The 10,455-nt window shown below is 47.4% G+C and overlaps 1 protein-coding gene across 1 annotated transcript; it reads left to right on the top strand.

Annotated features, from left to right (window-relative positions):
• Positions 1-1,728: 1,728 nt before the first annotated feature.
• On the top strand, positions 1,729-8,382 carry SET (SET nuclear proto-oncogene). The gene is made up of 8 exons (XM_042963791.1): positions 1,729-2,156; positions 3,718-3,775; positions 4,446-4,588; positions 4,947-5,050; positions 5,155-5,268; positions 5,882-6,052; positions 6,165-6,311; positions 6,927-8,382. The coding sequence occupies exons 1-8, from the start codon at positions 2,084-2,086 to the stop codon at positions 6,948-6,950; spliced, it is 834 nt and encodes a 277-aa protein (XP_042819725.1). The 5' UTR covers positions 1,729-2,083; the 3' UTR covers positions 6,951-8,382.
• Positions 8,383-10,455: the final 2,073 nt, after the last annotated feature.

A 10,455-nucleotide genomic window follows, 5' to 3' on the forward strand; every position in this document is an offset into this window, starting at 1 on the left:
GAGCCGACAGTAAAATGTGAGTGCTGAAAGGCAAATAATCCAACCCCAAGTTCTGCTTACAAAGGCCCAGGGAGAGATTTCAGGCTTTTTGTGGTCCACCTCCTTGGGGCTCTGGACGAGGGAGTAAAGCAGTGGTGCATTTGCATTACCTGGAAAGCATTATTATTATTTTTTTAAGTTTGTTTATTTATTTATTTTGAGAGAGACAGAGACAGCGCAAGTGGGGGAGAAGCAGAGAGAGAGAGAGAGAGAGAGAGAGAGAGAGAGAATCCTAAGCAGGCTTCACACTGTCAGGGAAGAGCCCAATGCGGGCTGAACCCAAGAAACTGAGAGATCATGACTTGGGCCAAAACCGAGAGAGGGACGCCCAACCGACTGAGCCACCCAGGTGCCCCTGGAAAGCATTATTTAAACAGAAATGCCTTGGGGCGCCTGGGTGGCTCAGTCGGTTGAGCGGCGACTTCGGCTCAGGTCATGATCTCGCGGTCCATGAGTTCGAGCCCCGAGTCGGGCCCTGTGCTGACAGCTCAGAGCCTGGAGCCTGTTTCAGATTCTGTGTCTCCCTCTCTCTGACCCTTCCGTGTTCATGCTCTGTCTCTCCCTGTCTCAAAAATAAATTTAAAAAAAGTAAAAAAAAACACCCCAGAAATGCCTTGGCCTTACTTAGTGGCTCAAAAGGCTTGCACTCTACTGCAAGGTGCTGTAGGTCCTAGCTCTGAAGGTGTGAAACGAACTAAACGCCTACGGCCTTCCTTCGGGCAGTTGTGCGCCTCAATGAGATTTACTCCTGTTGCTGGGACTGGCCCATCAGCACTCTTGTTGTTTCCCGCAAGCATTTAAACACCGACTCGGGCAAAAAAAAGACCCGCGGGTGAACGTGGCAACTTCTTGCCTTCAGACTTCCAGTTTGGCGCGGCTCTGCCTAAAAGTCACCACTTGATACAATGTTCCCCCTTTCAGCCTTTTTTTTTTTTTTTTTTGCATTATGTAACCTCATAACAGAAACGGGTACAGAGAGGGGAAAAGTGACTTGCTCAAGTGCACACAGCCTTCTTGGCAGAGGCTTGGACTAGAAGCCAGGAAAAGGCCTTCTAAGTGGAGTGGGGAGCTTCGGGGTTTACAAACAAGCCTGAGTGAGTCCGAAGGGCATCTTCCCCAACTGGAAAATAGGATGGAGATGCCGCCTTCCTTCACCCACGAAGAGGGATGATGCCCCAGCGGCGTCCCAGGGCGCCGAACCCGGGGTGGGTGTATTTTCGGGCCCCGCTGTGAAGCTAGGCTACTACAAGGCCTGCAGTTCTGGGGGGCTGTAACACCCCTCTCCCCTGCGCCCCGCGCCACCCCACGGAGAAGGGAAGCCGCTCCGCCACCACGTGACGCGCCTGCCCCGGGGGGGGGGGGGGCCAGCACGCAGCCCGGCAAGGCCCCGCCCCTTGGGCCGCCGCGCGCCCGTAGCGCGCAAATGTCCCGGGTCGGGCTGGAGAAGGGGAAAGCGGGGGAGGGGAGCGCGGCGCGGGGGGCCGGCCCCGTACGTCGCGGCGTTCCTTCCTCCCGCCTCTCGGCCAGGCCCTGTGTCTCCTCGCCGCGGCTCCGCCCCCTCGTCCCGGCACCCTAGCCAATGGCGACGCGGCGCGAGCCTCTCCGGCCGGGGGCGGGGCGTACGCGCGGGGCCTGGCGCGCCTGCGCCCTGCCGCTCCCCCCCCCCCCCCCTCGCCGTGAGGAGGAGGAGGTGGAGGAGGAGGCGGCTCGGGGAGAGCGAGCAGCGAGCTGGACCGCGGAGCGTGAGTGAGGGAGCCGAGCCGCCTGCCTGCCTGCCCGCCGCCGCCTCCCCTCCGTAAGCAGGAGCCCGGGCCGGGGCCCGGCACGCCGCCCCAGCCCCTCCCTCGTCGTCAGGCCGCGAGGGCAGCGCGCGCGAGCCAGGGGGAGGGAGAGCGAGCGAGCGAGCGAGCTAGCGAGCGCCGGGAGGAGGCGGCCGGACCGAGCGAGCGCCCGCGCGTGTGGCGTGAGGGGAAGCCGCTGCCCGCCCCCTTCGCCTTCCCTTCTCTCCCCCTCCCCGCTCCCCCCCCGACCGCGGAGCAGCACCATGTCGGCGCCGGCGGCCAAAGTCAGTAAAAAGGAGCTCAACTCCAACCACGACGGGGCCGACGAGACCTCAGGTGAGGAGCAGGCGAGGCGGGGGCCGGCCCGCGCCGCCATCTTCGCCGCCCGCCCGGCCCGCAGGCCGCCGGCGGGGCCCGGGGCGCGCGCGGGGGGCCGCTGGGCGGACGGGCCGGCGCGCGCCTCGGCGCCCTTTTTTGTGCGCGCGGGGCCGGGGCCGGGGTGGCGCCGCGGCGGCGGACGGCGCTGCGAGGCGGGGGCGCTGCGGCCTGCTCGGCGCGGGCGGAGGAGACCCCCCCTCCCTCTCCCCCCTCCCTCGCTCTCCTCCCCCTCCCTCCCTCCCGAGAAGCCTCTCTTTATTGTGCTCCGCCATGATGCCTCGCTCCCATCAGCCGCCGCCGCCGCCACATGGTGCGGCCGGACGCGGCCCCGCGGCCGGGCCTCCGCGCGGCTCCCCCTGCGCGCCCGGCCTGCGGGCGGCGCCCCCCGCACCCGCACCCGCACCCGGAGGCCGGCCCCGGCGCGGCCCTCCGCCTCGAGCTGGGGCGGGGTGGGGGCGCGGGGACGCACGCGGCTGGCCGCGCGCTGGGCCCCGGCCGCCCGGGAGGATGCTCCGGCCGGCCGCGGGCGCACTTCCCACGTGGGGCGGCCACCCCCGCCGCGGCGGAGCGCTGGGAAAGCCGGCCCGGCGGCCGGCGTGTCGGAGGGGCTTTACAATGGCTCGCGGCGCACCTCCCAGCCTGGGCGGCAGAGGCTTTCTCGGCAGGGGGGCTGCGAAACCCGGGATGGTTACCGGAAATGAGCCGCGCGGTCAGGCCCCTTCACGCCCACTTGGCTTTGTAGGTTGTGCAGTCTTCACCGGACAAAAGGGCACCTTTTGCCTAGCACACCCCCTTTTCCTCCTCTCCCTTCTGTGGCTCACAGTTTCCTGACTTCACGCTGGCTTCCTGTAAGTGTGCTCCGAAATCGTGCGGGGCCGCATCGGAGCTAAGCCCGCCTGAAATTGGGTTGGAGGGGGAGAGAAAGGTCAGGGTCGAGTCCTAGGGCTCCTGTTCCGAGGAGGGGAAAATCGAGTGTTCGCGACGGTCGGGCAGCTCCGAGGTCCTTATCTGTCAGGCATGTCTGATGTCTTCATCGTGATCGATACTGAGCAGTATTTTCAACTTTGTGTAAGAAGCGATCCTACCGCTGAGATAGGTGGTGTCCCCATTTTCGTTAGTGTCGTGGGTTAGTTTCCGTGTTGGCCTTAACAGCTGGCACTATTGTGTAGCAGGTATATAATGTGATGAAGAGCAAACAGTAAGAATTTCGGAATAAGGCTTACTCCTTACCTTTCATCACAGAAACTGTAATAATTGGTCTCCTTTTCGTAAGGGAACTCTCGAAAAAGTGCTGCAGACTTGAGTGGCTTAGCAGATTGTAGGATTTGTGAATAGTCTTAATTAAAAAATAATTTGTTAACTACGGGCGTGAACACGTGGAGAGCATGCCTTGTAGTAGGCAGTTTCTTTTTTAAAAACTGCTTTATTGGTATAACTCACGTCACCGGTCGTGTTGACATCAGGAAAACTAACTTTATGTTCTAATTAGTATTGAGTCCTCTACACCTTTTTCTTGCAGAAAAAGAACAGCAAGAAGCAATTGAACATATTGATGAAGTACAAAACGAAATAGACAGGTAAAGTTTTTCTTAGTTTACTTTGGAGAAGTTTTTTGAGATGCAGCTTACCGTCTGGTGATCATTGAGACTATGGTCAAATAAATCTGTATCCGCTGGCCAAGTGGAGATGATTACAACTTAGTGAGAAATATTTTTGAAAGGTCAGTGTTATTTTTCTGTGAAATATGTCTATGTTGATCAAAAAGTTTGAAGAAAGTATATTCATTGACCTTTGGGTTTGCTTTCAGAGGCTACAAGTTGTCTGAATTGCGGTGCCTGAGCTTCTGATAGTTTGGCATTATGGCATCAGTGTTGCTCCTGCTTGGGTTATAACTTTGTTACTTGATCAGCAACTTTTTTTTTTTTTTTTTTTTGTAAACTTAATCTGCCTGAGGGAAACAATTGAAGTTAGCGTGGTGATAGAGTTGGCAACTTAAATATACAATGTTACCAGAATGCTCAGTTGGGCTACTTTAGGAACTGTCAACTGTTGAATGTGTGTTGGTGAAGTAGCTCAATTTGTCATCTTAGTTTTGACGTCTTTCACTCCAAAAATCTAGGTGTTCTGGTTATTATGAGTGAGTACTTTGTACTGTTCTAAAGCTAAAAAGTAAATATTCTGTAGTTTCGGCAGTTTTTGTATTTGTCAAATACCATAATTGTCAACGTGGTTTTTCATTTGCTTCAGACTTAATGAACAAGCCAGTGAGGAGATTTTGAAAGTAGAACAGAAATATAACAAACTCCGCCAACCATTTTTTCAGAAGAGGTCGGAATTGATCGCCAAAATCCCAAATTTTTGGGTAACAACATTTGTCAACCATCCACAAGGTATGTTGTGGCAGAGCACTATTGCAGGGTATGGGATGTCCATTCATTAAAGAGTGGGGGGACTTTGCTTGAGAACTTAGTCCGACATGTTCGTTACATGCAGAGATTAAAACACTCGGGAGGCTTGCATTTAATGCTTTCTCTATTTAGAAGAGACTATATTCTAACTTGAGATTCCCTTTAATTATTTGGTAAAAGATAGTGACAGCCCTGACACTGAGCCATCTGGTTTGCAATTAATGGATTTATGAAATCAAAGATAATCACTAAATTTGGAAAAATTTAAAAGGCATCACTTGAATTGTTTGTTAATAATTGTCTGTTTAATATCCATTTGACCTATAATTTGCTGGTCCAGTGTCTGCACTGCTTGGGGAGGAGGATGAAGAGGCTCTGCATTATTTGACAAGAGTTGAAGTGACAGAATTTGAAGATATTAAATCAGGTTACAGAATAGATTTTGTAAGTATCAATAAGTGATCTTGTTTGCCACTGTGGAAATTAATTTAAGCTTTGGTTAGAAGAGCTGTTTGTATTGATTTCCAATTCTCAATTCTTTATTGTAGTATTTTGATGAAAACCCTTACTTCGAAAATAAAGTTCTCTCCAAAGAATTTCATCTGAATGAGAGTGGTGATCCATCTTCAAAGTCCACTGAAATCAAATGGAAATCTGGAAAGGTATTTGAGGAATGTTGGGCAAAAGTATCATTTTGTGTATTTTGGTTTAGTTGAACCTCTTACCAATACTTGTTGCTTTGGTAATATGTTAAGTGCAAACCCTTAAGATGTAAAAAAAAAAAGAAAAACAAAAACAAAAAACCCTCCAAATACAATAGCTTGGAGCTGTCAGATTATTGTGTTGAGTTTTTCAAGAAACAGCCTAAATTTCTTTGATTTCTACATGGGTTACTAAGCTTTTCAAATGGCTTGGTACTTGCCAGATTGCATTTATATCTACATTTATGTAGTGAGCCCATTTTCAATTATACTGTGTTATGGGTAGTGGTTGTCAAAGTGGAACTAATTTTGTATGTAAAGTAGTGAAATTTAGATGGCCCCTTTATAGGAGAAGCTTTTTGTATAAATTTGACAAGTCTTTGCAGACCTAGAATTTTAGGACTTTGTTTTTATCTGCTGTACGTTTTACAATTTCTTTTAGATGACAAGTATAGATGACATACTAGTGTGATTCCCCCCCCCCCACCCCCGCTTTTGTGTTAAAATCTTAAGTCATAGGGAAATTTAAGTGTTGTGGAGAACCTATGTCAGAAGTTCTTCTGTCTTCATTTAGGATTTGACGAAACGTTCAAGTCAAACGCAGAATAAAGCCAGCAGGAAGAGACAGCATGAGGAACCAGAGAGCTTTTTCACCTGGTTTACTGACCATTCTGATGCGGGTGCAGATGAGTTAGGAGAGGTCATCAAAGATGATATTTGGCCAAATCCTTTACAGTACTACTTGGTGAGTTGAGAATGTTTTTTTAATTCAAGGTTGTATCTGTCTCATTTGTTGGAAAATGAGTTCCTAAGGTAGTTTGTTTTTTGTTTTTGTTTTTGTTTTTTTATTTTTGAAGGTTCCTGATATGGATGATGAAGAAGGGGAAGGAGAAGAAGATGATGATGATGATGAAGAAGAAGAAGGATTGGAAGATATTGATGAAGAAGGAGATGAGGATGAAGGTGAAGAAGATGAAGATGATGATGAGGGGGAGGAAGGAGAGGTAAAAAAGAATTTGGTTAAGTCCAAAGAAGACCAATCTTGAAAGAACTTACCCTGTTATTTGTGGGTTGTATATATTGTGTAATAGAGGCGTGGCCAGCTGTGGGAGGATTTGTAGGTGAGATGAGCTAGTTTTTCGAGATGGAAGAAAGTTTTAATCAAGTCCTTATATCAGTGATTTTTAACTGTAACTAGTTCTGCTTTTGTGCTTCGTACTCTGTTCTGCCCTTCCCCTAACTAGTACTTAATGAAAGCGATATGGGTAGTGCAGCTGGTCAGATTCTGAGAAATCTAAATAGCAGATTTGCATGTTTTGGACAAACAGTAAAATCCTTCTAGTCAGATCGAAATAGATTGTTTCTTGGTTTGTTTTACTTGGTGTGAAAGAGGTCAGATTTTGGTTAGCGCGGAAAAGTTAACTAATTTATGTGAAACAGCATCACTGGGTTGTTCAATTGAGATTTGATACAGACCGATTTGTGGCTTCGTTCGTAAAATGACACGTCCCCGTAGTGCATCAGTGTGTTCTATGGAAGTCCATGAGTGTCCGTACGAATGATGGGGAATGACCTTAGAATTAACCCTGGAGATTAACTGCCCACTTTCTTTCTTACAGGAGGATGAAGGAGAAGACGACTGATGGATTCCAACCTTCCTTTTTTAATTTTCTCCAGTCCCTGGGAGCAACTTGCAGTCTTTTTTTTTTTTTTCCCCCTCCTCCTCTTGTGCTCATTCGCCCTGTTTTTTGAAGTCTCTTTTCTCTCCCTTTATACCATGGTTCTCAACTTATTTTGGGGGGAAATACCTTGAGCAGAATACAGTGGGAAAAGAATCTCTACCCCTTTCTGTTCCAAATTCATTTTTATCCCTTCCTGTCTCAACAAAAACTTTATGGAATCAACACCACCGTGCTCTGTGGGAAAAAAGAAAAACCTTCTGCTCCCTTAGCTCTGCTGGAAGCTGGAGGGTGCTAGGCCCCTGTGTAGTAGTGCATAGAATTCTAGCTTTTTTCCTCCTTTCTCTGTATATTGGGCTCAGAGATTACACTGTGTCTCTATGTGAATATGGACAGTTAGCATTTACCAACATGTATCTGTCTACTTTCTCTTGTTTAAAAAAAAGAAAAAAAAACTTAAAAAAATGGGGTTATAGAAGGTCAGCAAAGGGTGGGTTTGAGATGTTTGGGTGGGTTAAGTGGGCATTTTGACAACATGGCTTCTCCTTTGGCATGTTTAATTGTGATGTTTAACGGACATCCTGGCAGTTGAAGATGACACTTTTAAAATAAAATTCTCTCCTAATGATGATTTGAGCCCTGCCACTCGATGGGAGAATCAGCAGAACCTGTAGGATCTTATCTGGAATTGACATTCTCTTGTAATTTTGTTCCTGTTTATTTTTAAATTTTCTTTTTGTTTCACTGGAAAGGAAAGATGCTCAGTTTTAAACGTTAAAAGTGTACAAGTTGCTTTGTTACAATAAAACTAAATGTGTACACAAAGGATTTTGATGCTTTTCTCTCAGAACAGGTATATTTAATTAGGATTTTCCAAGTTTGACTTGTGTAACGTATTGTCAAACTTTGTCACCCTGACTCCGTATTTTTTGATACGCACTTTGCAGGGTGACCTCAGGGCTTGTGTGGACTGAGAAAGGGATTTGAATCAATGTATTAATGTCTCCAAATCCGGGAACCATCATGGGTACGATTTGCCGTCAGTTTCTGAAATTCTCCACCTCAGTCGGGGTACCAGATTGCCCAGAAGTCCGTTACGATTATGTTGTGCCCTTGATTTGTATCTCGAATTGGCATTTTTAAAAACGGGCCTTTATTTACCTGGATATAATTCTAGTGCCTGCCACCACTGTCAGACAGACCTGGTGCTCTAATGCCGAATTACACACAGGGCAGTTGCTGGCGTGCCTTCATTGGCACCATGAAACGTGGCTGAGAAGACAGACTCTCAGACAAGAAGTCCGTACTGGTGGTAAACTCAGGAGTACTTTTGTCTCAAAGTACTAGCTATTTAGCATGTAGCTCTCAAGCGAGACCTGTCTGTGTGAATCTGGGTGAGAATGACGGGCTCGGCTCTGCTAAATGCCGTTGTGCATAGAATAACATTTTGGGAAGCTACCTAATGCATAAGCTTTTTAATGCTGTAAATTATAGTAGCTAAAATTAAATGCCACTTAACTTTTTCAGAGATGAATTCATGGACAGCCTGGTCAAATTCAAAGCTTTTTGATGTATAAAACTTTATAAATGGAACTATTCCATCGATAGGCAAAGTGTAATGAAAACCTGTCTAGATGGATAGTATGTAATTTCTGCACAGGTCATGTTTAGTAATTACATCACTGTATACCGGTCAGGAATCTTGCTCCAATAAAGGAACATAAAGATTTTTTTTGACTGGGGTCATTCTCCTTGTTTTGTAGAGAAATGTTACTTGCTTTTGGATTCAGATGATAAGCTAGTTTTTCTGTGTGGTTTGTGTTCATAGTGACTGGGGAAGGGGGTAAACTCTTCATATCCTGCAGCAGGATAGCCGAAGTGACATCTATACGAAAGGGTATGTATAAAGGTCACGGGAAAAGAACTTCTTTGGGATGTAGTCAGTTCGTGAAGGGATTGAGTATTTTTCATGTCAAAGTCAAAACATTTAAAGGGCTCTTTGCTGAGGGGGAAATATGGTTGCTTGAATGAATTGCTCATTCAGTAGGCCTGTAATTATTGTTTCACAGAGTTACATCTTTAGGAAAACTGACTTACGGCCTGCTGAGTAGGGCTGTCCGGTTATAGGTCCCTTTAGTCAGACTATAGAATGTTCTTTTGTTTTGGGGAATGTGGTTAAAAAAAAATCAGCCCTTAAAACATAAAAGTCCTCCCAACTATTGCGATCACCTTTTAATTGCCCTGTGCCTGCAAAGGGCGTGAGGGGAATGCTAGGCTGGGAGAAAGGAAAGTGGCAACGTTAATGTCCTGGAAAGTGGCTACAGTGTAGCAGGTGTGCTTTGGGCCCGACTGCAAAAGGAGCTCTGGGCTGGCCCTCAGGCAAGTGTGTGTTGTAAAGTGCCGGATGAATGGCTTAAAGCTCCTTTGCTACAAGGACATTTCAAAGGAAAGGGGTAAATAAATGGTGGCTGTTGAGGTAGTTTCTCTGGGAAGGGGACTCCCTCTTCCAGACTTCAAAGCTGTGCCAAACTCTGTTTATGAGGGAATAGCTACATGAACTGGGGCATGGAGGGTAGTAGCTGGTAATAGATGTTTACATTTCATTTCAAACCTAACGGAATCTTCTATTTTAGACCCTCCCTCCAGTTGGTAGATCGTTTCTCCCTCGATGTCCTGATTTCTCAAAGACTTAACTGTTCTCTGACCTCTGTGACCTGCCCCTACAGTTTCGCCCAGCTCAGGCTCCAGGATGTAGGGTTTAAATGGTCCAGAAGCCTGCCTGTCTTGTCGGGCTGACATCTGCTAAAGCCTGTTTCACTTGTGTTAGCTCTCTGGCTGCTAAATTTAAGTTGCAGATTTTTGACTTGATGGATTTGGGGGGCCTTTTGGGCTTCAGAGGATTCTTAGTCACTGGTGTTTCTAGATTAATTTTCGGTAATCTTTATTATCATTACTGTTTCATAATGGTTGGTTTCATGGTTTCACTTGGCCCCAGAAACATGGGTTTGGTTTTTCTGCCTTTTCTGTTAGGTTTTACTATGAACTCTTTCTGGCTTATGCAAGAATGGAATCCTGTTGCAAAGGGTAAAGACTTTTCAAGATTTCCTGAAGATCAGGACAAGTTCTCAGGAGTCAGATGAAGAGCCATTCCAATTCTTTAAAGAGGACATCTCAATCATTTTTGAAAAGTCTATTCCCTCCCCCAGCCCCCACCCCAGCAGTGACCGTTTCCTCCTGAATGTGTGACTGTGTTCATGAAGACTTATAAGTTGAGTTTTTAACAGGTCGGAGGGGAAGAGGGTTGCAGCTTTGTGATTAGAATAGTGGAGGGTATGTGCCAAGCTGATTAGTTGGTGACGTTGTGTACTCATACTACCGAAGAAAGGCGAATCTAAAATGTAGATGGATTGTTGTTTGCAGTACGGGGAAGGAAAAAAGAAATGTGTAGAAAGGACAAAAAAATTTAATG

Source organism: Panthera tigris, chromosome D4, assembly GCF_018350195.1.
Source record: "Panthera tigris isolate Pti1 chromosome D4, P.tigris_Pti1_mat1.1, whole genome shotgun sequence".
Classification (NCBI taxonomy): Eukaryota; Metazoa; Chordata; class Mammalia; order Carnivora; family Felidae; genus Panthera; species Panthera tigris.

What these genes read in the sequence shown, in the direction of transcription:
- SET (XM_042963791.1), top strand. Translation starts at nt 2,084, where the DNA reads ATGTCGGCGCCGGCGGCCAAAGTCAGTAAAAAGGAGCTCAACTCCAAC. An exon ending in ATTTGTCAACCATCCACAAG is followed by an intron (nt 4,589 to 4,946) that starts GTATGTTGTGGC and finishes TTGCTGGTCCAG; the next exon opens with TGTCTGCACTGCTTGGGGAG. An exon ending in TCAAATGGAAATCTGGAAAG is followed by an intron (nt 5,269 to 5,881) that starts GTATTTGAGGAA and finishes GTCTTCATTTAG; the next exon opens with GATTTGACGAAACGTTCAAG.